At 38.7% G+C, this 22176-nt stretch overlaps 1 protein-coding gene across 1 annotated transcript in view; it reads left to right on the forward strand.

The window, feature by feature from the left end:
* Phlpp1 (PH domain and leucine rich repeat protein phosphatase 1) overlaps window positions 1–22176 on the forward strand; it is a 263807-nt gene that overhangs the window by 170444 nt on the left and 71187 nt on the right. The window contains exon 4 of the mRNA XM_029567169.1: window positions 2937–3103. Within this exon, the coding sequence (XP_029423029.1) occupies window positions 2937–3103 (167 nt within the window). The remainder of the gene's footprint in view (window positions 1–2936; window positions 3104–22176) is intronic.

Genomic DNA, 22176 nt, shown 5'->3' on the forward strand with positions numbered 1-22176 from the left:
GCTGGATATAGTAATCTGGGTTGGCATCTGTGGTCATTTAACACTGGGAATACTTTGGTCCAGGCTCTTCTGGCTTTCATAGTTTGCATTTAAAAGTCAGCTGTAAGCCTAATGGGTTTTCCTTTGTATGTGACTTGTTTTTCTTTTTCAGCTTTCAGTATTGTTTCTTTGTTTTGTACGTTTAGTGTTTTTACTATGATGTGTCGTGGAGAGTTTCTTTTCTGGTCCTGTCTGTTTTGTGTTCTCTATGCATCTTGTATTTGTATGGGCATATCTTTCTTAAATTTTGGGAAATTTTCTTCCACAATTCTGTTGACAATCTGGTCCATGCCATTATCTTGGGATTCTTTTCCTTCCTGTATGCCTATGATTTGTAAGTTTGGTCTTTTTATGGTGTTACACAATTCCTGCATATTCCATTCTTGTGCTTTCTTAAATTTTTCATAATCTTTGCTTGAGTGGTCTTCTTTGTCCTCTTTGTCTTCCAGTCTTAATACTCTGTTTTCTATTTCGTTCATCCTATTGGTGAAGCTTTCTCCTGTCGTTTCTAATTGGCTTACTGAGTGTTTCACTTCCTTCTTCATTTCAGCCTGAGTATTCTTCAGTATTTCTCTTTTCTGAATTCATTCAGAAGTTTATCCCTACCTTCCTTCAGATCTTTGATTTCTTTGTGTTTTCTTTAAATTCACTAAATTCTTTTATATTTATAATTGTTCTTTTGAGTTCCATGTCCTGCATTATCTCTAGGGGGTTCTCATTGTACTCCTCTAGAGGACTATTGGTATTTGGTGGGGATATGTTATTTTGGTTTTTCATGTTATTATTTTTTCTCTGTGATTTTGACATGTGGATTTCTTTTGTAGTTTCTGATTCTTGTGTGAGACTCAGGCCTTCAAGTTTAGTTCTGCTTTTTTTTTTTTTTGGTGAACTTTTTATGTCTTTGTTGTTTACTTTTTGGGCATGAAAAGCTAATTTGTCTAAGCTTCTTGCTCTCTCTTTTGATTTTAAATTGGAGTGGCCAGATTGCTTTTGTCTTCGGGAGTTCCCACAGAGGCTCAAGTCAGATGAGGATCAGATGCTCTCAGGGTTTCTCCTAAGGTATGGATCCGTCCAGGAAAGATTTTGGCCTCAGGAATTTGGGGTTTGGACTGGCCTGGGAGCTTGGCACAGGAAAGATACTGGTCTAGGGCAGCTGATGGCTGTGCCACACAGAGATGCAAAGGCAGATGTGGTGGAAAGCAGCTCCAAGGGCTCCTGGGGACTGCACTGAGGAACTGCGTTGGTCTGGATGCAAAGGATCTGAAGGAGGAAAGTTCATCCCCGTATCCGGGAAAGAGGCTTGTGGTTGGTGCATGGCCAGGGAAGTAGAGGGAGTTGAGGGCAGGGCCAGACCCAGAGTGCTCCTGGGGACCCGAGAAGCACTGGGTTGGTCTTGATGAAAAGGGTCAGGAAGCAGTAGTGGTTCCCCAGGTGTCTGGGGACCCAAGACAAGGAATGGGACAGGACCCAGGCTAGGAGGAGAGACCTGTGGGGGAGATGGGAGGGTGAGTGAGGCTGGGGGAGTCAAGGCAAGGAGGGCAGGATAGACCTACCCCAGAGAGAGAAGCTTGCTGGTGGGAGAGGGCACCTTTTTTTGGAAGTGTCAAATCTTGTGATTATTATAAACTACAACTGTAATAGAAGAAATAGGTCTAAGTTCTTAAATTTATATCAATCATGTGAATTTTACATCGATGTCATGGAATGGCATTTTGCCACTGAAAATTATATTGAAGATTTTTTAAACTGACATAAAAATGTAGCTCTGGCATTTTGAGTGGCCAGGGAAGTAGAGGGAGTTGAGGGCAGGGCCAGACCCAGAGTGCTCCTGGGGACCCGAGAAGCACTGGGTTGGTCTTGATGAAAAGGGTCAGGAAGCAGTAGTGGTTCCCCAGGTGTCTGGGGACCCAAGACAAGGAATGGGACAGGACCCAGGCTAGGAGGAGAGACCTGTGGGGGAGATGGGAGGGTGAGTGAGGCTGGGGGAGTCATTGCGAGGAGCGCGTGATGGACTTACCCTGGAGAGTAGCCTGCTGGTCCTTCAGGCCCAGGGAAGCAGAGGAGGTGAGAGCAGGGCCAGGCCCATAAGCAGTGCTCCTAGGGACCTGAGAAGGCACTGCCTTGGTCTGGATGAAAAGGATCTGGAAGCAATAGTGGTTCCCCTGGTATCTGGGGCCCCAAGACAAGGAATGGGACAGGACCCAGACTAGGAGTAGGGGGAGGGGGATGGGAGGGTGAATGGGGCTGGGGGAGTCAAGGCCTGGCGGGCGGGCAAGATGGACTTACCCTGGAGATAAGCCTGAGGGTTGGAGAGAGGCCTCTGGGTCCTGCAGGCCCAGGGAAGCAGAGAGTGCATAATTAATTTATAGTTATCTTACTGAAACTTTATGGAATAACAACGCCAAACTTTTATAGCAGGCAGGTAATGGAATCTGATTAAGTGGTACAAAATGATGTTGTAGTGTGTACAGGCAATTGATGTTCATTTGTGCTTTTAAATTGATGTACACAGAGCATCTATCTTTGTGTCTGGCTCCTAAGTCTGTATTTCCTCTAAACTCTTATGTTAGTTTGCTCAGAATTCTCTTGATATTTTTAGAAATAAAATAACCTATACTGAAGGAGACTAGTGATAACACTAACTCTAATGAAATAATTTGTGCTCCACTCCTATGCTAGGTCACTATAAGCATCCTCTAGTAGGGATACTGTTTTCTGATTTTATAGCAGCCAGCTCAGTTCTGTGCTAAGTGTATATTCTGTGTTTATATTTGGACTAGTAATACTACTCGCATAGTGTGTCTGGCTTTCCAAAAGGGGATTTCTTACTTCTAACTATGAGCAGTAATCATGGATAAGTGAATGGTATTAAAATTAATTTTTTTTCCCCTCTCTAGGTTGCATCCCAACGCATTAGCTCAGTTGACCTCTCATGTTGTAGCCTGGAACATCTGCCTGCCAACCTCTTCTACAGCCAAGACCTTACTCATCTCAATTTAAAACAAAACTTCCTAAGGCAAAAACCTAGCCTTCCAGCTGCCAGAGGACTTGGTGAACTTCAAAGGTGAGTCTGCATAAAAGCTGGAGTCTTAAGGAAGGGCTATGGGGACTGGACCAGTGCAGAACCTGCCTATGCTGGATGTTGTCTCTTGACTATTCTAATGAGTACGGTCTATGATTTCCCCTCTCAGAAGACAAGATAACAGTAGGACTTTATTTTTTAGTGAGGACACTCAATCCACATTCTAAAATTTTTTCTAAAACTTCCTGCCTTTACAGTTATGGTTTGTGATTATTTAATTTGATAGATGTATATAAGAACAGTTCTCTTCAAACAACTCTTGTTCCCTAAACTAAATGCAAATATGATTGTGAAAAAGTATTCAGTATGCTTCTTCTAACTTCAAGAGTTTATTCAGATTAAATTACTTGTTTTGAAATTTACAGGTAAATTTTTTACTCATGAAAAGACCTACCTTTGAAATTTAAGAACCAGGGTTTTAATCCATAGCATTATGGCATTTGAATATTAGTGTGTAAGACTCAAATTACATGTACCAACTAATAAATAGTATTTGTTCCTTTATGACTAGAGATACTTCTAATGTAGATTTAGAAATTTGCCATATTCATTCTTTTCCTTTTTGAAGCAATGACCAATCTTCTTTAAATTTTTCAAATTAATTTTTTTGTGTATTTCCTACAGAAGAGCTCAAACTCTCAATCATTTATATACTCTCGTCCCCATTGGCACCGTCCCACAGGTATCGTCCCCCTCCCACCCCGCCCCCCAGGGTCCATATACTTGGTCATCCCTGTCAGGCCCACTGGGTTGTCAGTGTCCCCAGCCATTCCTCAGTGCAAGTCCATCTACTAAGTCTAATCAGCCTCTCTAGAGTCCCTTGTCTCTTCCTAAAGGAAGATCGGCTCTTCTTCATCCAGTAGCAATCTATTACCAACATTCCTTCAGGTAAGATTGAGGTCTATTGTTCATTTTCCGGGTTCTATGCTGGGGTTATTGTCTGCCTGAGTTTGCATGGGACTTGTGTATGCTGACACCATTGCCATAGAATCATTGAGCAGATTCCCAGGAGCTTGTAGGATTCCATTTCCGAATGGTCATGAACCTCTTTCCTGGCTCTTACAACATTTCCGCCCCCTCTTTCATGATGGTACCTGAGCCTTGGGTGGGAGAAGTTTAATAAAAGGACCCTGTCTAAAGGACCAGCATTCAGCAGACTCTTGATCTCTACACTTTAGCTCTTTGTGACCCTTTGTGTTCCTGGCCCTCCACTGCATGAGGAAGCTTCATTATTGAGAACTAAGAGATTCTTTAGTGTCCTCTTCATTATCTCTGTTCTATGCTCCATGAGCCTTAGGGTAGAGGTTGCATTGTAGGCCTGGGAAAAACTAGAGGGAATCATATTAGTCCAACAACCTACTGACAGATTATTCATACATCATCTCTACATGAGTCCATGTGTATAGCTGGAGGCTACATGGCAAGAAACAGTGCCAGACACGAGATACTTTCCTTTGAGTTGTTGGCCAGGGTAGTCCAAGAGACTCTCAGAATTTACTCAGGTTATTGCCACAGCCTTTGATGGCCTCCCAGAACTTGAAGGTAAGATAAGACCCTGCTGCCAAAGACAGAACATACTTTAGACACAAGATTTAGAGCAACAGAGCTGCAACTGACCTGTAACCGACCTGTAACCACTTCTCCTGAAGGCTAGCTCTCATAGCTTTGGAGAGTGTTATGAAGGGGCCAAGGGAAAACATCAGTGGTTGATCCAGCACCAGCTTCAAAACCAAATAACCACATCAATGGCCAGCATAGCATATGTCATTGGTGCAGTAGTGGCACTCTTATCTTGGGGGCAATCAACAGCTACCTAATTTGACTAAAAGCCCACTCAAAGGGAGGAAACTCAAATGTGGTAATGTAAACATAACCTAATAACACATGGGTGGAGTGGCCATAGATCTTAGAGAAAACGCCAAGACTGTCACATTGCAGACTATTGTGATTTCTTACTATGCACAAAATATGTACCCTTATATTTACAGACAACTATCCCCAGTCACCCCTCATCAAAGAAGCAATGACCAATCTTAATTCTGTGGCAAATTAAGCCCTTGGTACTTACCTACTTACTGCAAATACAGAGGCTGTAACTGGAAGAGGTGTAACTATGTTAAACAAATAATGGGTAGTGTTCATTCCTGTTTAAATGACTGATATGGTTAGAGATAAAACAGTAGCAATTAACATCCAAGAAGAGAAATCCAATAATAGTTCATTGTAAAATTTGTGCATGTAATTGCAAAATATAGTATTCAACATTTTTTAAAAATTTAACTTTTTAAAGTTAATGGATTAACCCTAATTAATGGATTTCATTATGACATTTCTATATATTTATGTCATTACACTTTGTTCTAATTCGTCCTTCTTCCATAGCCCTCCACCCCACCATAACTCACCCCCTGAACATTTTGTCTTCTCAAATATTTGTGAATATTTTTGATGTTATATCAAAAATTGGCAAATGATCATTTCTTAAATATTAATGCCAGTGTGGAATTTAAATACCCTTTCAGTTATTTATTATTTATTTTTTCTGCCTTGAACTTTCTGTGTCTTTACATATGTATCATTTGATTGCATTGAGTATTAGTCATTTGAAAAATACTGGTTTGTTGTGTTACTATTTTCCTAATGTTAACACATTTCATTATGTAATTTAGAATACATATTTTTTAATATCACTACTGATCTCATCAGAAAAGTATTAGGAATTGTCAAGCTTACTGTAGAAAAGTTTCCCAGAAGTTTCAGTTTTCTCTTGAAAGCCTGAAGACAGTCACTTGGCAACAAATCCCATTAGTTGTTTTACTTGAAGTCAACCAGCATCCTTCACTTTTGAAATGTCTACTAGATAGCCCACCTATGAATAATAATGGGTTTTCAGTTGTTCTTTCATATGAAAATGCTATTTCATGAAGATAGTGACCAGTTCAGCTTGCAAACTCCATATAAGAGTTTTCCTTAGAGATGGCTCAGTGGTTTAGAGCACTGAGTGCTCTTGTAGAGGACCCGGGGTTCAGTTCCCAGCATCCGCATGACAGCTAGCAACTGTCTGTAACTCCAGTTCCAGGGGATCCATCGCCCTCTTCTGACCTCTGTGGTCATTGCATGCATGTGGTGCTCATATACATGCAAGCAAAACATTCATACACATAAAATAAAAATAAATAAATTTTAAACAAACTTTCCTTAAGATAACCAGAAGTGATTTTACATGCTCTTCTGATTTTATTCCCTGGAAAATTTAAAAGGCATCTATTCAGAGATTGAGGTATAATAAAAACAACTTCCCTATGTCATCGAAAATCTTCTTGGGTAAAACAGAGAGGCTTATTTAAAGATCTTTTTCTGAAGTACTGCCTGGCATAGAACACAGTAGCACTAGAGGCAGTTTGGTGCTACCCAGAACTAATTTCACAGACAGCAACATCTGCAGTAGGACATGGTACTCAAGGACTTCCTTACTGTGCTCTGTGGCTGTTGCCTAATGCAAAATGGTGGAATGTGGGTTTTTCATATTTGTTCCAATTTTTTCTAGCTCTTTTGCAGTCATGTTAATAAGATTTATTTGCTGAAGGTGAAACAACATTAGTTAATATTTTGAAGTTTGAAATTGTTTTGAAATATTTTTATGTATTTCACAGACTAGACTCCTATGATTCTTTTATAGAGCATCAAGAACTTTTTATCATATTGCAGGACTCTGGTCTCTTAGGATAGAAAGGGGCATTAGAACTAACTCATTTGAGGGTTGCAGTCTATAGATGTTAAATCAAATTCAGACTAGTGATCTGGGGAGGGAGATAGGGTGCTGGGTTAGAGAATAATTTGAAGAAGCTTTCTGTAGCGTTTAGTTCTTTAAAAATAATAGGCACATTTGACAAAAATGTTAACATTTGAAAAACCAAATTATAAATGCTTGGGTAATCATTGCTTTCTTTGTTTTTCAATTTAAGTGTTTCATAAAAATCCAAAAATTAAAATATAAAGAAGATTGGTTTCTTGTCACTTCACAGGAATATTTTGCTCACAAAGAGCCTGTAGTTGTAAAATAAGTAAATATCCAGGTAGAAAATATTTGATGCATGAACCTCTTCTTAGGAGTCCTGCCTTGCCTATTACTTTTTTTAGAGACACCTGATTGCTCCTCTATATCTAGTGATTTGGTACCTATGCCTTTTGAACCCGTCCCCCTTCTCACTCTTCTTACCTGCCTTATTGCGTACTGTTTCCCTCTCTGTCATAGTAATCCTACCCATCAGTTAGGCATCTGGACTGTTGGAATTCTTTGGAGAGTCATGACTTGCTGTTGTTCCCTACTGTACTTCAGCCTGTACTGTTTTATACATTTCCTGGTTTTGTTTTATTTTGTGTTTCAAAATGTTTAAACTTATTTCTCCTTAAAATAATGTTGTATGTAGTTTTTTTTTTTTTTTTTTTTTTTTTTTTTTTTTTGGTCTTTTTGAGACAGGGTCTCCTTGTAGCCCCAGCTGGCCTTGAACTCACAGAGATCCGCCTGCCTCTGCCTCCTGAGTGCTGGGATTAAAGGCGTGCGCGACCATGCCCGGCCTTGTATATAGATTTTTAAAAATCTTTTTAAACAATAAGGTTTATAATAATTAGTTGCCTGAATTTCCAGTTTACTCCTCTACCCAAGTCCTGTTGGCCAGTGAGCCATTTTCATGTCTTCTAGAACTTTCTGCGGTTTCTCTCATCTTCCTAAATATTCTGTATATACTGTCATGCTGGACATTCAATGTTGACTTACCATAAGAAGAGAACAATTTAGCTCTTCTTTTGTCTCATGCCCTTCCTGCCTCATGCTACATGCACAAACTTGTTTCCCCATCTTCCCAAAATACAAGTATCAAATTTTGGTCAAACTGGCATTAATGTTACCATTATTAGCATAGAAGTGTTGTTCACAGCTAAGATACTTAAATGCAGTGATTACATCTTGGTGCTGGCTCAATAATAGCCACTCTTTTTCATTTGCATATTTCTTCCCTAATACTTGAAGGCTGACAGAACTTAAACATTCTTCTTTACACTTCTTTTTGAGACTGCTTCCCTCCTGGAGCCAGTATAGGCATTTGCTCTTTTTGCCTGCTACACAGCAAAGGCAGCCATACATATCCTTTCTCCAGGGTGTGTCAGTTTTACTTGAGAGGAATCCTTTGGCCGCCTGCCCTAGTGATGCATGCCAAGATTAAGGGAGCTGAGCTGGGGAAGAGAGCTGGACTCTCTGAGTTTAATTGTTGATTTTTATTTAGTGTCTCTGATTTTAGAACAGTGTATTTTACTGTGCCTGATATTTTTGAACCAGTATTTTTCTGGTTCTGTTTCTTCAGAGAATAAAGTGTCTCCTTTTGGAATTGAGGAGAACGTCTAGGGGTCCAGTGTTTCCTTATGAAACCTTTTGAAAATCTTTTTTGTAGATGTTTAACAAAGCATAGGACAGGTACAAACAGGAGTGTGCAGCCTGGTGGATTTCCACCAAGTATATTCATCCAGTTCCCATAGTGAGGAATAGAGTGTTACCAGCACCTAGAAACCCTCCTTCTGCTTCTCCTATTAACCAAAGTTGAACACTGTACTGGCTCCTGACACTGTGAATTGGTCTTACCTGCTTATATACTTGATGTAAATGGATCACACAGTGCTGCATGTGCCCAGCGCCTTTCATTTATTGTTCAGTTAAAAAACAAAAAAACAAACCAAAAAACAGTATTCAGTCAGCTTGTACTGTTTAGTTTTTATTTGTTTGCTTGTTTTAAGACAGGGTCTCATGTAGCCCAGACTGGGGAACTAAATGATTTAAGGTAGGTTATTACATTTTGTATTATAATAAAATATCTGTTTTGTTCTTTCTAGTGCTTTAAGCATGGGGGAGGTAAAGCTAAGATACTTGGTATATGAGGTCTGACAAATTGGTAAAGCTGCTGTTATGTTGCCCTTCAGAAAACAAACAAGGCTTTGAATTTCTTTTTAACCACCTATTAATATGAGATATTTATGTCACATAACCATTGTCCAAAATTTATTGATATATTTTCAGAGTAATAACTATATAATAAATACCCCACATGCACAGACATTAATGCCAGCAGTTAAAACCATAATACATATTTAGAGAAAGTCATATTTATACTTTATAACTCATTATTGTATATTTTTAAATTATGATTTTTGTTAAATGTGTTCTTTGACAGCTTAATACATGTGTATAATGCATTCTGGTTACTTTCACTGCCCCTCACTTTCTATATATCCCACCTGTCAATGCCCCCTCCTTCCCTACGTGTCCCTTTCTTACATTCATGTCTTTTAATTTTGTTTTTTGACTACCAAGTTTAACCAGCGCTGACTATGTCCATAGATTTGGAATTGCCCATTAGAGCCTGTTGGCTGTCCTCCCAGAATCCACCAGTAGCGAGTAATTCAGCAGGAAGGAATGGGGCCCATGAGCCCCTCTTTGATCCATGATTGACTGTTGACAGGCCTTTCTAGTGCAGGCAGGCCCAATGGAGGCCACTTCACTGCTGAGAGATCATGACTGCGTTGGCTGTGTCATGCCCAGAAGACAGCATTTAACAGCCCCTTCTCACTGTCTTCTTACTCTTCCATTCTTTCTGTCCCCTCTTCCACAATGTTCCCTGAGCCTTAGATGGGATGGGCGGCATAAATGTCCTGTTTAGGGCTGAGTACTTAACCATCACTTATTCTGAACACCTAGAACAGCTGGAGTCTCTGCATTCATTCAATAATGTACATTTTTAATGTTCATGGGATTTTGAGAAGCCATATACTTAATTTCTCAATTTTTTATGTATATAGGGAATTTATGATAATAAATATTTAGTGCATGTTTCATTGTGAACATATTTGAGAGGTACCAAAGGGTAATTTATTTATATATTTTTTAACTGAGTCTTAAGGATTTAAATTTTAGATGGGTGTTAAGACAAATTCTGACTTTAAAACTTTATGAAGGATTTTTAAGTATAATGCAGTGGTGACACAGAGGCATTTTCTTTGTATCTTAAATCTTACATATCTTAAATTTTATTCTAACTGCAAATTTTCACCTTAAACAAATGATATTTGTACCAGCAATCTAAGATGGCATACTGATACACACACACACACACACACACACACACACACACACACACACGTCAGCAGTTTTAGAGAGCAAACATTGTTCTTGGATCTATCAATGTTTGTGTGTTCCTTTCTTTTTTTTTTTTTTTTTTTTTTTTTTTTTTTTTTTTTTTGACAGGGTCTCCCTGTAGCCCCAGCTCTCCTGGAACTCACTATGTAGACCAGGCTGGCCTTGAACTCACAGAGATCCGCCTGCCCTATCTCCCAAGTGCTGGGACTACAGGTGTGTGCCACCATGCCCGGCTTGTTTTCTTTTTTGGCTTTTCAACTCTTCAACTTCATGTTCAAATTTTAGGGCAGAGGAAAACATCACAGTAATTTTAGGTGGCTTTAATGGTTTCTTTCCTGATTCTATGTCTGTAATAACTGCACTGTATTATTTATATTATGCAGTAGAAAACAGTATGAGCTTATTTGCATTGAATTATATTGGTGTTCATTTACCATACTGATGGTACTTAGCTCTTTTATCAATTTTTAATCATTGCTTAATTTACCATTTATTAAAATTTAATGGATAGGATCAAGAGTTTGAGTATAGGGAAATCAAAACTTTTTAAATAAGGGTCTCTACCTGATCACTAACAAGGGAAAAGCATTCATATTATTACATATACATGAGAGCCCCCATTAGAAAATGAAGATCCATAGAGTTAGTAAAACCTAAGTGCTGCTGGAGAGATGGCTCAGCAGTTAAGAACACTAGTTGTTCTTGCAGAAGACCTGGGTTTGAATCCCAGCACCCACATGGCAGCTAAAAACTGTAACTCCAGTCCCAGGGGATCCCACAGCTTCAGGCTTCTGACCTCCATGGGCATTGCACGACACAGGTGCACTTACCTACATGCAGGCAATACACGCATACACATAAAATAAAAATAATAAATAGAAAATTTTAAAAACCCTAAGTGCTTATATAAGCACTTGGTTGAGCAAAGGGAGTCAGTTGTGGAAAAGTAACTAAAATACTGGGAGCTAATTATTACTCTAGCAAGGTCTGTTTGTACAGAAGTCTCTCAGCCCTGGTTCCCCTTCTCTAATGATAAGAATGTTTCCTTCCTTATGGTATGGGGAAGGCCGTCTTTCATGGGAGTTTTCTTTCTTGCTTCAAGGAATCAGAGAGCTTTTTGCAGTGCCTGCTGTTTTTTGTTGTTGTTGCTGCTGTTTTTAGCTCACAACAATCTTTATGCTAAGGAGGCGTATTTTGGGATGGCATAGTCTATCGTCCTTTATAAAGGGATGATAAACCTGAGAGTTCTTTTGTCATGATACCCTGCAGCTTTTAGAAAGAGCAATATAGACAAATAGTAATATTTGTGCATGCACAGTTTGGTTGCCTTTCCCATAACACTCAGACAGTGTATAGTTTAAGATGAAGTTCAATATGAGCCTATTTTAATGTATTAATAATTTCTGTATACCACTTTTAGAGATAAGCCTGTGTTTTAATGAATTCTCAACAAATTTATGATCATCAAAATATATTTAAATTGATTACTTCTGTATATGGGAAATTACTTTGTTAAATAGAAATTGTTACAAATGTTTCACTTGCTTTGATCATTCTTGGTTATCACTGCCATCTGCTTTAGACAGGGGAGTAAGTTGACTGTCCAAGTCTTGGTATTTGTAGGAAAATTGGTACAGGGAAACAAAACTATCAGAAGCAGATAGAACTGCCTGGTTCCAGGAATGGAATTACTTTTATATGGAGACTAGGGATTTTAATTTCATTAGAAATGTATAATTTAAATGAACTGAGAACTAGTACATGAATTATTGTGATTTTTTAACTGTAAAACACTGAAATGTGCCCATAAAATGGCAAATGTACCATCAGCTTTAAAAAAAAAAAATTCTCCATTCACCAGTGATTTGTTGTTCATTGTTGCTGTTGTTCCAGTATAATTATTCCCTGGTAGTTCACAGAAATCTATGCAATAGATTTTAAAAGAACTCCCTTTAAAACAGGTATTACAGCATGTAGAAATAGTAATATTGCTTTAAGTTTTAAACTTTTGATTACATTTAATTTTTGTTTTAAGAAATTTATATCTATCATAAGGAAATAATGAATTTGATTACCTTTGTTCCTTACCTATTTGCTCTATTTAACCTCTTTGTTCTATTTGGCTTTGAATTCCTGAAAAGAAGAAATCAGGTTTAACCCAGAGATGATTCCTTTTGCAAGGTAGACTATTAAAAGGAATGAGTGAGCTCATGAGAGAATGGTGGTGGGAATTGCTGTTAGTCATTTACTGAAGTGTTAATCAGACTCTACTTCTTTGGAACAGGTATTTGTAGCAACTTGTAAAAGGAAGTGAGACTAGTAATTTATCATTGCTCTTTGGCTGAAGGTTTGAGGAAAAGCCTAAGTAATGAGGCAGCTCAGAAAACATGACATAGAAGGAGATTTGTAACAAAGCATTAGCAGGAAAAGGAGGCATTAAGTTTAAAATGGACAGCAAGATATTGGACTTTCTGAAACAAAAAAATCTCCATTCTCTAAAAGGACTTAACATTCTCTTGCTGCCCCCTGCCAGACTGTGCCACCTCTGTGATTTTTATTACCTCTCAAGCTCACGCTCAGCTTTACTGAGTCCTACCTGTCTTTCAAAGCATATTCGCTGACTTTTCTTGAAGCTTTTTGTTATTTCCAGTTGTGTGAATATTTCTTCTTCTGAGTGGTAAACATTCTGCATACTTACTAGTTATAGCTTTTATAATAAACACTAGAAGACATTTTAAATTACCCTCTATTTATGAATTTCTTGACCATAGGGATGGAATGTCTCTGCTTTTTTGTGTTCCCTGTTTCCCCCTTTATACTTAGCCTAGGAATGAATAGAAAGAGAGGAAAGGTGGGAGGGAGACAGAAAGAGGAGAGGGATGGAAGGAGAGAGAGAGAGAAGAGAGGATAGGGAGAGGGTGAAGGAGAGAGGGGGGAAGGGGAGAGGGAGAGAGGAAGAGAGGGAGAGGGAAAGAGGGAGAAGGAGTATACTTGTCGAATTGAGTTTCCCCACCAGGAAAGATACTCAAAAGAATGTGATTGTTAACTTTCAGAGGAAAGCTTCCAAACACCTTGAGCAATGGAATACATTTACATCACTCATGTGACTTTTAAGGGGACAGTGATTCTTTAGGCTGCTTATTGATCAGTCAGATACTATCATGTGACACCTAAAGATCAATTTCAACAAACCTATTATGTTAGAGGCGGTATGTATAAATGAGTTTCATGTCATGTAAAGCAAGGTAAAAATTCCTTTGGGTGAAGGAGGGAGTGAATTAAAGATTTAGGGGAACTTAGAAGGAAGAAGTGAATTCAGGTCCAATTAAATGTGGCATTTTCTTCACTGAAAATCAGAGACAAAGGGGTGGACTTGCACAAATGGGAGAGCTAGAATGAAGTTGACTACGCAGCACTGATCTAAGTTTAACAGAATAGGACTTATGGAGAAAAGAGCAATGAGAGTATTCCTGGCACTTACCAAGTACCTTGCTCTTAGAAGCTTCAGATTTCTACATGTGGTGGGAAACAGATGACCTTATTTCCTGCTCTGTTCTTTGGGAATCTTCACATTCCAGTGGTAGGAAGTTATTTCATTGCTTATCCTTTCCACACTTTCATGTTTTCATCTTTTGTTGAGCGATTTCAATTTTTGTTTTTGACAGTAATTTTTGAAACCACATTTTAGTGGAAATGGTCCTAGTTCATTAGCATATTGGAATGAGAGAAATGGCATGCTAATTGTTGTTGTTGTTTTGTTTGTTTGTTTTTTCTACTCATTTCCTAGACTTAGATTACAGCACTTGGGACAATTTTAGCATCTTTGGAAATATTTATTCTGTGCGAAGAAAGTTACCAGGTTTAGAAGGTGCTTGCTGCTGGAGAAAGGGATAGTTAATGTAAAGGAGCAAGGTAGCTAGCACAAAGTGCTGCCCTAGGAGACAGGGCCTTGAGAAGAGATTTCCAGCACTGGGATTTGAGGCTGCCAAATGATTTAGTAATTTCATAGAATGTATGGAATGCATTTTTCCCCCCAGTTAACTCTTCCCCACACTGGAAGTTCATACACAGCTGGGCTTTTCAGATGGATTTGGATACTCTTGGGAAGCTTTCCACTTCACAGGATTCCCATTTTCCTTTCTTGAGCTCTAGATCAAAGGTGCTTGGGCCTCTGAGATTGTGTAGCCTTTGGTCTTTTCAGTTTATGCTGCCAACCTCATTTCTGGCAGTCCTGGCCTATTTTCTTTTTCCCTCAGGCAGCACTTTTTGAACAGGAACTCTAAGGAAAACAAAAGTATTTATCAGCCAGGCTGTATTAAATTACATTTTGTCCTAATGACTCCTTGGATCATTTAAAATATTCTTTAACTTTTCTCCAGCTTAAAAATAAGTATGTGGGAGATGGTGTCTTTAAAAGCTTTGAGTAGATTCTAATTCAGTTATTTTATTCTGCCCAATCCCATTTTTCTATGGTTTTAATTAAGCACTTTGCTGTATTCTCCAAGCCTTAACCTAATTCTAAGAGTTCAGTGCTACACACAGTGTTTATAGGTAGGTATTTGCTGTTCTTAGTGATAATCATCTGCTCACTCTGTGTATCTCCTAGGGGACAAGGATGAGTGTGGTATCAGAAGCCAACATATGTTCTATTTTGTGACTGTGGAGAATGAATTATCTTTATAACATGGGACTCAGCAGCATGATTAATATTACCAGTGGCTCATGAAATAGGGTTCTTTAGTGGACAGTATGAGAGCTGGAACAGTAATGCTTCTCTCTCTCCCCAATCTTTGACTTCATATCAGGTACACATCTAACTCTCCAAATCATTTGGACAACACATGCATGTAACTTTGTAAGCTAAAGACCCATAAGAGTTTCTCTTTTTTCCTGAGTGCTTACCATGTACTGTTCGGATGGAGTTTTGAATGGAGGAATCACATGCATGGTTAGGTTTGGACGATGACACTTGATATGGCCAGGATAACCATAGTGGTTTCTGTAAATGCAGGACACCTCTCTCTCTCTCTCTCTCTCTCTCTCTCTCTCTCTCTCTCTCTCTCTCTCATTATTTGACATTTCTTCTTCTATTCCAACACATAACACAACCACTTTTCTTTCTCATTAGAAATGTTTCTCAATAATCCTAAAATATATACACAGCCCCTCTCTCTCTCTCTCTCTCTCTCTCTCTCTCTCTCTCTCTCTCTCTCTCTCTCTCTCTCTCTCGGTGTTTTGGGGCTTTCTAATTAACAATAAGCAAACTAAAAATCCTAGCGAAAGCATGGCCTTCCCAATACTCATTCTTTCCCCAAATTTTAACCCTCTCCAGCCTTATGAGAGGGACAACAGGCAGCAGAAGAAAGAAGGTGCTATTTTGTGATGTACAACATCCTGGATGTTTTCCTTCATTTAGTTTGAAGTTTTTCTTAGGTAAACACTAGCATCTTTGTTTTGAGGTGCTGTATGATTAGGCTTTAAGCAGCCTTTATAACCACAGGAATTCCTTTTCTATGGTTATCTGGCTTGCTTAGTATTTCCCAAGTAGTTTATGCCCTCTAAATTAGTGTTTATCAAAATATGATTTGTGAAACGCCTGCACTAGGCTCACATGGGTGTTTACTAGAGACATGGGTGTCTGTTCTGTTATCCCAGGCCTGCTTAATCAAAACCTTTAGTGACAGGACACAGAAGTCTGCATGCCTAACAGTCAGCCTACACTATCTGTTCATGTATTCCAGGCACCACCTGCCTGTTATACTCTTCTTGTTCATGTGCCTTCACTGAAAAGTGAGCTTTTTCCTCCATAAACATAATACACATTTCTTCACTAAATTTCTATCTTCTTTCATATGGTTGCACTATTTCCTTAAACCATTTCAAGTTCCTGGGGATTAAAAATATGTATCTTATTTCACATTTGTGTGCCCCAGATACAGTAGTACAAATTCAAATGTGAATGAATGTTCTGATGCCAGAATCATACTTTATGCTTAGTGAGCGTTTGAGTGTTGGATTTTTCTTGTTTCACTATGAGATATGCTTGGTCAGTGCTTAAGCCCCTCGTCTCTAATGACACATTTTCATGAAATAAGTATTCTCTCTGGCTTTTGCTCATGCTCAGTTTTTCATTCCTTTGGTAATGTGAAGTTCTTGATGTAGAAGCTCTCTGGTTCTCATTTTTATGTATCTCTGTATGACTCAACTGGGATTTTATCCAAGCAAACTGTCTGAATCTTCACTTCTTTGCTCTGAGCAGTGGAAATGGTGATCTGTTTTCTGTCTTGTACAGAAACCTTTTTATAGTGTTGCTTGTCCCACTAGAAGAGTGGTTAATGTGAGACATTTCCTGAATAGTGTTGGCAATCTAATCTAACCATGGGCAGATGTATTGATTAAAAACAAATGAAAACAAGAGGCCATAGGCAAATTAAGACACCATCTCATAAGAGAAATTTCTAAGTATAACATGATAACATGCTTCTTGTTTCTCTTTTGATCCTTACATTGCCAATTTGTAAAAGAATCAGAGAATGACATATGTATAGATCTAGTGACTGCTATTTTCACATGACTGTCTTGTGATTTGTAGTGTTTTTAAATTTCATTTGTTATTATTGGGACTGGAGAAACTGCTCAGCAGTTAAGAGCACTGGCTGCTCTTGCAGAGGGTCCAGGTTCGGTTCCTAGCAACCACATGGCTGCTCACAACCATCTGTAACTCCAGGTTCAGAGGATCCCATACCCTCTTCTGTCCTCTATGGACAGTGCATGCATGTGGTATACTTATATACATGCCAAAAAATCATATCGCTAGAATAAAAATAATAAATCTATAAAAATTATTATTATTGTGGAAGAGGACGTGTACCATGGCTCACATATGGAATTCTTTGTGGAGTTGGTTCTTTTCTTTCACCTTTATGTGGGCTCTGGGATCAAACTCAGGTTGCCAAGCTTGTGTAGCAAGCCCCTTTACCTGCAAGTCATTTCACTGACAGTGAATTGATTTTTTCTATATAACACACTCGCTGAATTCAAGGGAACTTGATCCTGTGTACCCTTTAGCCATATCTTGTAGGGAGTAGCTCTGTCTTGCTGTTCACCAAATACATATATAATACATATATACATATATATGTATATATATAAATATATAATTTCCTAAGATCTCACATATAGGGATATGACCAGTAAGTGCCCACTTGTTTGAACAATATTAAAAGATGGATTCAAATAAAAATGTATGTCTTTAGGGAATGTTTTATTTTGCCATTACAGCAATATGTTCATTTTAATTATTGCCAACAATTCTTTATTTCTTTCATTACTTTGGAAGAATGATGTTTGTAAGCTTCTTGGTCTAGGGATTGAGCACACTCAGGGTCTAGCACGTGCAGAGCATGCATACCACTGCTGAACAACACCCCCAGCATCTGTGAATTTTAGCTGTAGCATCTGTATTCTGATTTTTAACATCTGCAGCAATACTTTTGCTCAAATTTTGATCAGATCCTTTTGTAGCTGTAGATTTAAATTTTAAGCCAAGTGAAATATGCATATGTTTATTTTTGTTTTCTAGTCATATGAGAAGGTGTTATGCTTATTTTGCTTGTACCAAGAGTCGTTTGTGGTGATGAGATTCAGATAGGGTGGTTTCTGTTTGTTCTGGCTCAAGTGCTGAGAAGCTGGTCGTGTGCCACATTAGCATTTGTGCACTGCTGAGCCTCAGAAGATGGTGGTGGCAGGTGCTCCCTGCGAATGAGGCTGGTGGGCTGCTCAGTCCTTGGAACAGAAGGGCATACATAAATTCATGTGAATAATTTCAGAAGTTGTAAAGGGGTGACAGGAAAAGTATTGACCCTAGAAACTGAGAAGAGGTGAGTTCAGTCATAGAGCAGCAGAGTTTGGGATGTGGAGGACAGCGTTAACACCAAAAGGAGTTGAATCATGCCTTCTGAAAGGTAGGTCCTCCCAGTGGTGTGGAGGCCAGCCCTGAGAGTCAAATGTTTTTCATGCTCCTACAGTCAGACAAGCCCAAGAAGAACATGGGACAGAAGGTAGTTTTCCTTCCCACTCTGCATCCAAGAGAGTTAGCCTTTACCTTTTGCAAAGTGCTTTGTTCCATATATACCTGTTATAGCATATGAAGGTTGCTGTTTGTCATACCTGAATAGGACAAAAATATTAAAACATGGCTGTAGGATTAAGTTCACAAGCCAATAGAGGGGTCCCAGTCTGAAGTGAAAATAGAAGAAAAGTCAAGGAAGTTGCTGATTGATGTCTCTCTTTCATTTACTTAACTACTTTTTCTTAAGATCAAGTGGACATAAATATTGTTAAAAGGACTTTGATCCTTTTCCTAAAGAGAAAATAGTTGAAGTAGATGTTCTCATTGAAACATTTGCCAGCTGAAAACCACAAGGTGGGCTCTTAGAACAGTAGCTAAGCATGGTTTTGTAAGTTCCCTTGGAATACAGAAAAGCTCAAAGTAAATGTTTATATCCAGCCTTCTCTTTGTTTTATTTAAGTAGCAATAAACTTTCTCTTTATTTCCCCTTAGTATCTAAATGTTTTTAAATTGAATAAATGCCAGGAAAGATGATTTCATTAATAAATAATTTTATGTAATTAGCTGCCAAAAAAGAAAATAGACTTTTACTTAACAGTCTATGAGAAAGTAAACTCTTGGGATTTTTTTTTTTTTAGAATTCCATCCATGAGTACTGTGTTTCATGAGCACATCATTTCCACCTGTCCCTCTCCCACCTTCATCTTCTGCTCTGTACCCCCAATGAGTCTGTTTAGTATGACTCATATGTAAATGTGTTTAGGGCTGACCACTTGGCATTGAATACCCTATCAGGGAACTCATCCGTGGAGATGACTGACCCTCTCTCTCTTCAGCAGCCATTGATTGCCTCAGTCTCTTTATGTAAAGGTAGGACCTTGTGACATTTCCCCTATCCACATTGTTCTGTCAGCCATGCTGTCATTAGGTTCATTAGGCTCATTAGCCATATATTATTTTTTTTTCCTATCTGATATTATTTTACTTTTTTAAATGTAAAAGTGTTTTACTAGGATTGCTTTCTTTAAGAAGTAACATGATTACATTGAAAGACTTTGCGTAGGTTGGAGAATTTGGAAAGGGAGTGAATGAATAGCAAACTCACCTTATAGGAATAGTGACAAATTTCAGATTATTGTTGAAGCTTGGTAGTACAGTTTTGTTTATAAGCAATATTCAGAAGTTCTAGTAGACAGAGAATTTCGAGTTTATATTCTAAGCTTACATATTTTTAGTTTGAAAAATGTATCAGTTTAGTTATTGGGTACTTTCTATTTCTTTATTTTTTTAACTTCCCAGACGGTGATTATTATCTCTTGACGTTCAACTAAGACATAGGTGAAGGCATACTGGGGCAGTAGAAAAGTAATAGGAAAATAATGAAAATGGTACCTGGTAGTGGTTTCAACATCAAGGCCTGGATACCCAGGACCTCCTGTGGAGTGAGGACCACAGCTGGGCCTCAAGGGAGGTGGGAGGTCTGCTCCAGAGAGTCAGTCCTCCCAAGACCAGAATTTGCAAATAACAGAGGCCTCCTCTGTTGCCAGAATAAGAAGCAAAGCTTCTGTGCCATGCACAACCTGGGACCTTAAGGGAGGAGGTTGTGGGGAATGTAGTCACTCAGAGAACACTGAAACTGCTGCCCAACATCAGGAAGTCCTCAATGTTCCCACCATCAGCCTACCGCCAGAGAAATGTGGAACTGTGACCCACCGTAGGGCTTCAAAGCTTCAGGCTCATGTGAGGGGACCACACCTCCAGCTCATGGGGTCCCCTGAGCACTGCTCTGACTTCCAGGATGGTCCACAGCCCCAACACACTGGAGGGGGTTATTTCTATAAACTTTGACACTGTAGAACACTAACTTTTTTCTTTCCAGCCCATAGATAAAAATGGTACCTCTTCATTTACTGTGGAGTATTTGCTCTCAAGTAGTTCTTTGGAAGCCAGAATGAAATAAGCTTCTAGATCTTTGGTTAGTTGACCTACTTTTTAATTTTATTTTTTTAAAGAAACTTTATTTATTTTTATTTTTTATTTTTGTCTGTATACATGTATTGTCTGCATGTAGGTAAGTGCACCCATGTTGTGCAGTGCCAGCGGAGGTCAGAAGAGGCTGTCACATTCCCTGGAACTGGAGTTACAGACAGTTGTTAGCTGCCACAATAAAACTCTTACATCTGATTAGTAAAGGTAGAGAAGTTGAGCATATAAATTGGTGCATTTTACCTTTTCTGGTCAGTTTTAGAAACTGAACACTCTTCACTTTTGTAGAGTTAAATTCTTTGCCTAAGGTTTGGAAGATTATACCTCAAAATTTAGTTTTAAAAATTTTACTTAAATTTAAATGCTGTTGGGTATGGTTGACTATGCCTTTAATCCCAGCTCTCAGGAGACAGGGGCAGAAAGATCTCTGTGTGATGGAGGCGAGCCTGGTCTACATAGTGAGTTACAGGCCAGCTGAAGATAGAAAAAGAAAAGAAAAACCTAAATGTAAACAGTAACACATTTGCATGGTATATTATTGTCTTGATTAAAGAAGAAGGGACAAAAGTAATGACTTCTGTATTCCCTCTAGCAGTTCTAAGGGCAGCTCTTCCAGCTTTGCAGTTTATTAGTTATGGCTGTGAAGTTGGAGAAAGGAAGGAACAAGTAAGAACATTAGTAGGTCAAGCTCCTAGATATCCCAACACTTTAGACTTTAGTCTGGTTTCAGTGATGCGGAGGACAATGCATCTCTTTTATGATGTAAATAGAGTAGGAGATGCAAATAAGGAACTGCCATCAATCTGACCTGTAGTGCTGTTACTATTTTGTTTCACCATCTTTAACCTGTACCCACTTTTTACCTGTGTCACTCCCCTGTCCTAACAAGTAATCATGTACTTTATTATATATGGGGCTTTTAGGATGCCGAATTTGAAAGGAATTTCAAGGTTTGCTTGTAAATGAACTACAGTTACTGATCTTGTCTGAAGATTTTGGAGTCTATCCAGTGCTTGGACTTTTCTGTGCCAGTACTGAAAAGTAAAAGTGTGCCTTGGAACTTTGGAGTAAGACCCGAGTCTAAACATCCACAATGCCCATTACTGTATACTAAATGTAGTACTGTAGTGCTATGTTATACAACTTCATTTTAATGATTAACGAAGACTATTAGGCTTCTGCATACATGTTAACTTGATTTCTTTCTCCTTTGAGCTCTGTTGTAGGACAAATGGACATGAGTTTCTTTTCTTTTGTTAAAGCAGAGTGCTTGCTTTGGAAAGTAAAGTTGATCTTCAGATTTTCTGATAGTTTGGGAGCATTGGGATGTGCTAGAATTGGTTTGGATGTAAATACATAATAGATTTGAAATAGAGTCCCTATTGCTGATATTGTTGTCTGGATTAAAAGCAAAGGGACAAAAGTAATGACTGCTCTGTTCCCTCTAGCAGTTTAAAGGGCTACTATTCCTCCTTTGCAGTTTATTGGTTATGGCTATGAAGCTGGAGAAAGGAAGATTGGAGAAAGTAAGTGAAAGGGTAGTAGTTTCCCATATGTTGCCCTCAGGCAGTCTTTGACCTGTGGTTAAGAATTATGACTGATAGGGCTGGAGAGATGGCTCAGCAGTTAAGAGCACTGGCAGAAGACCCAGGTTTGGTTCTCAGCACCCACATAGCAGCTAACAACCGTCTATAACTCCAGTTCCAGGAGATTCATTGTTCTCTTCTGACCACCACAGGCTTTGCATGACATTACACTTATATACATAAATATAATAATAAAATAAAAAAATTTTTATAAAAGAACTATCATAGC

The sequence above is a fragment of the Nannospalax galili genome, unplaced genomic scaffold (assembly GCF_000622305.1).
Source record: "Nannospalax galili isolate Female #2095 unplaced genomic scaffold, S.galili_v1.0 scaffold298, whole genome shotgun sequence".
NCBI classification, from domain to species: domain Eukaryota; kingdom Metazoa; phylum Chordata; class Mammalia; order Rodentia; family Spalacidae; genus Nannospalax; species Nannospalax galili.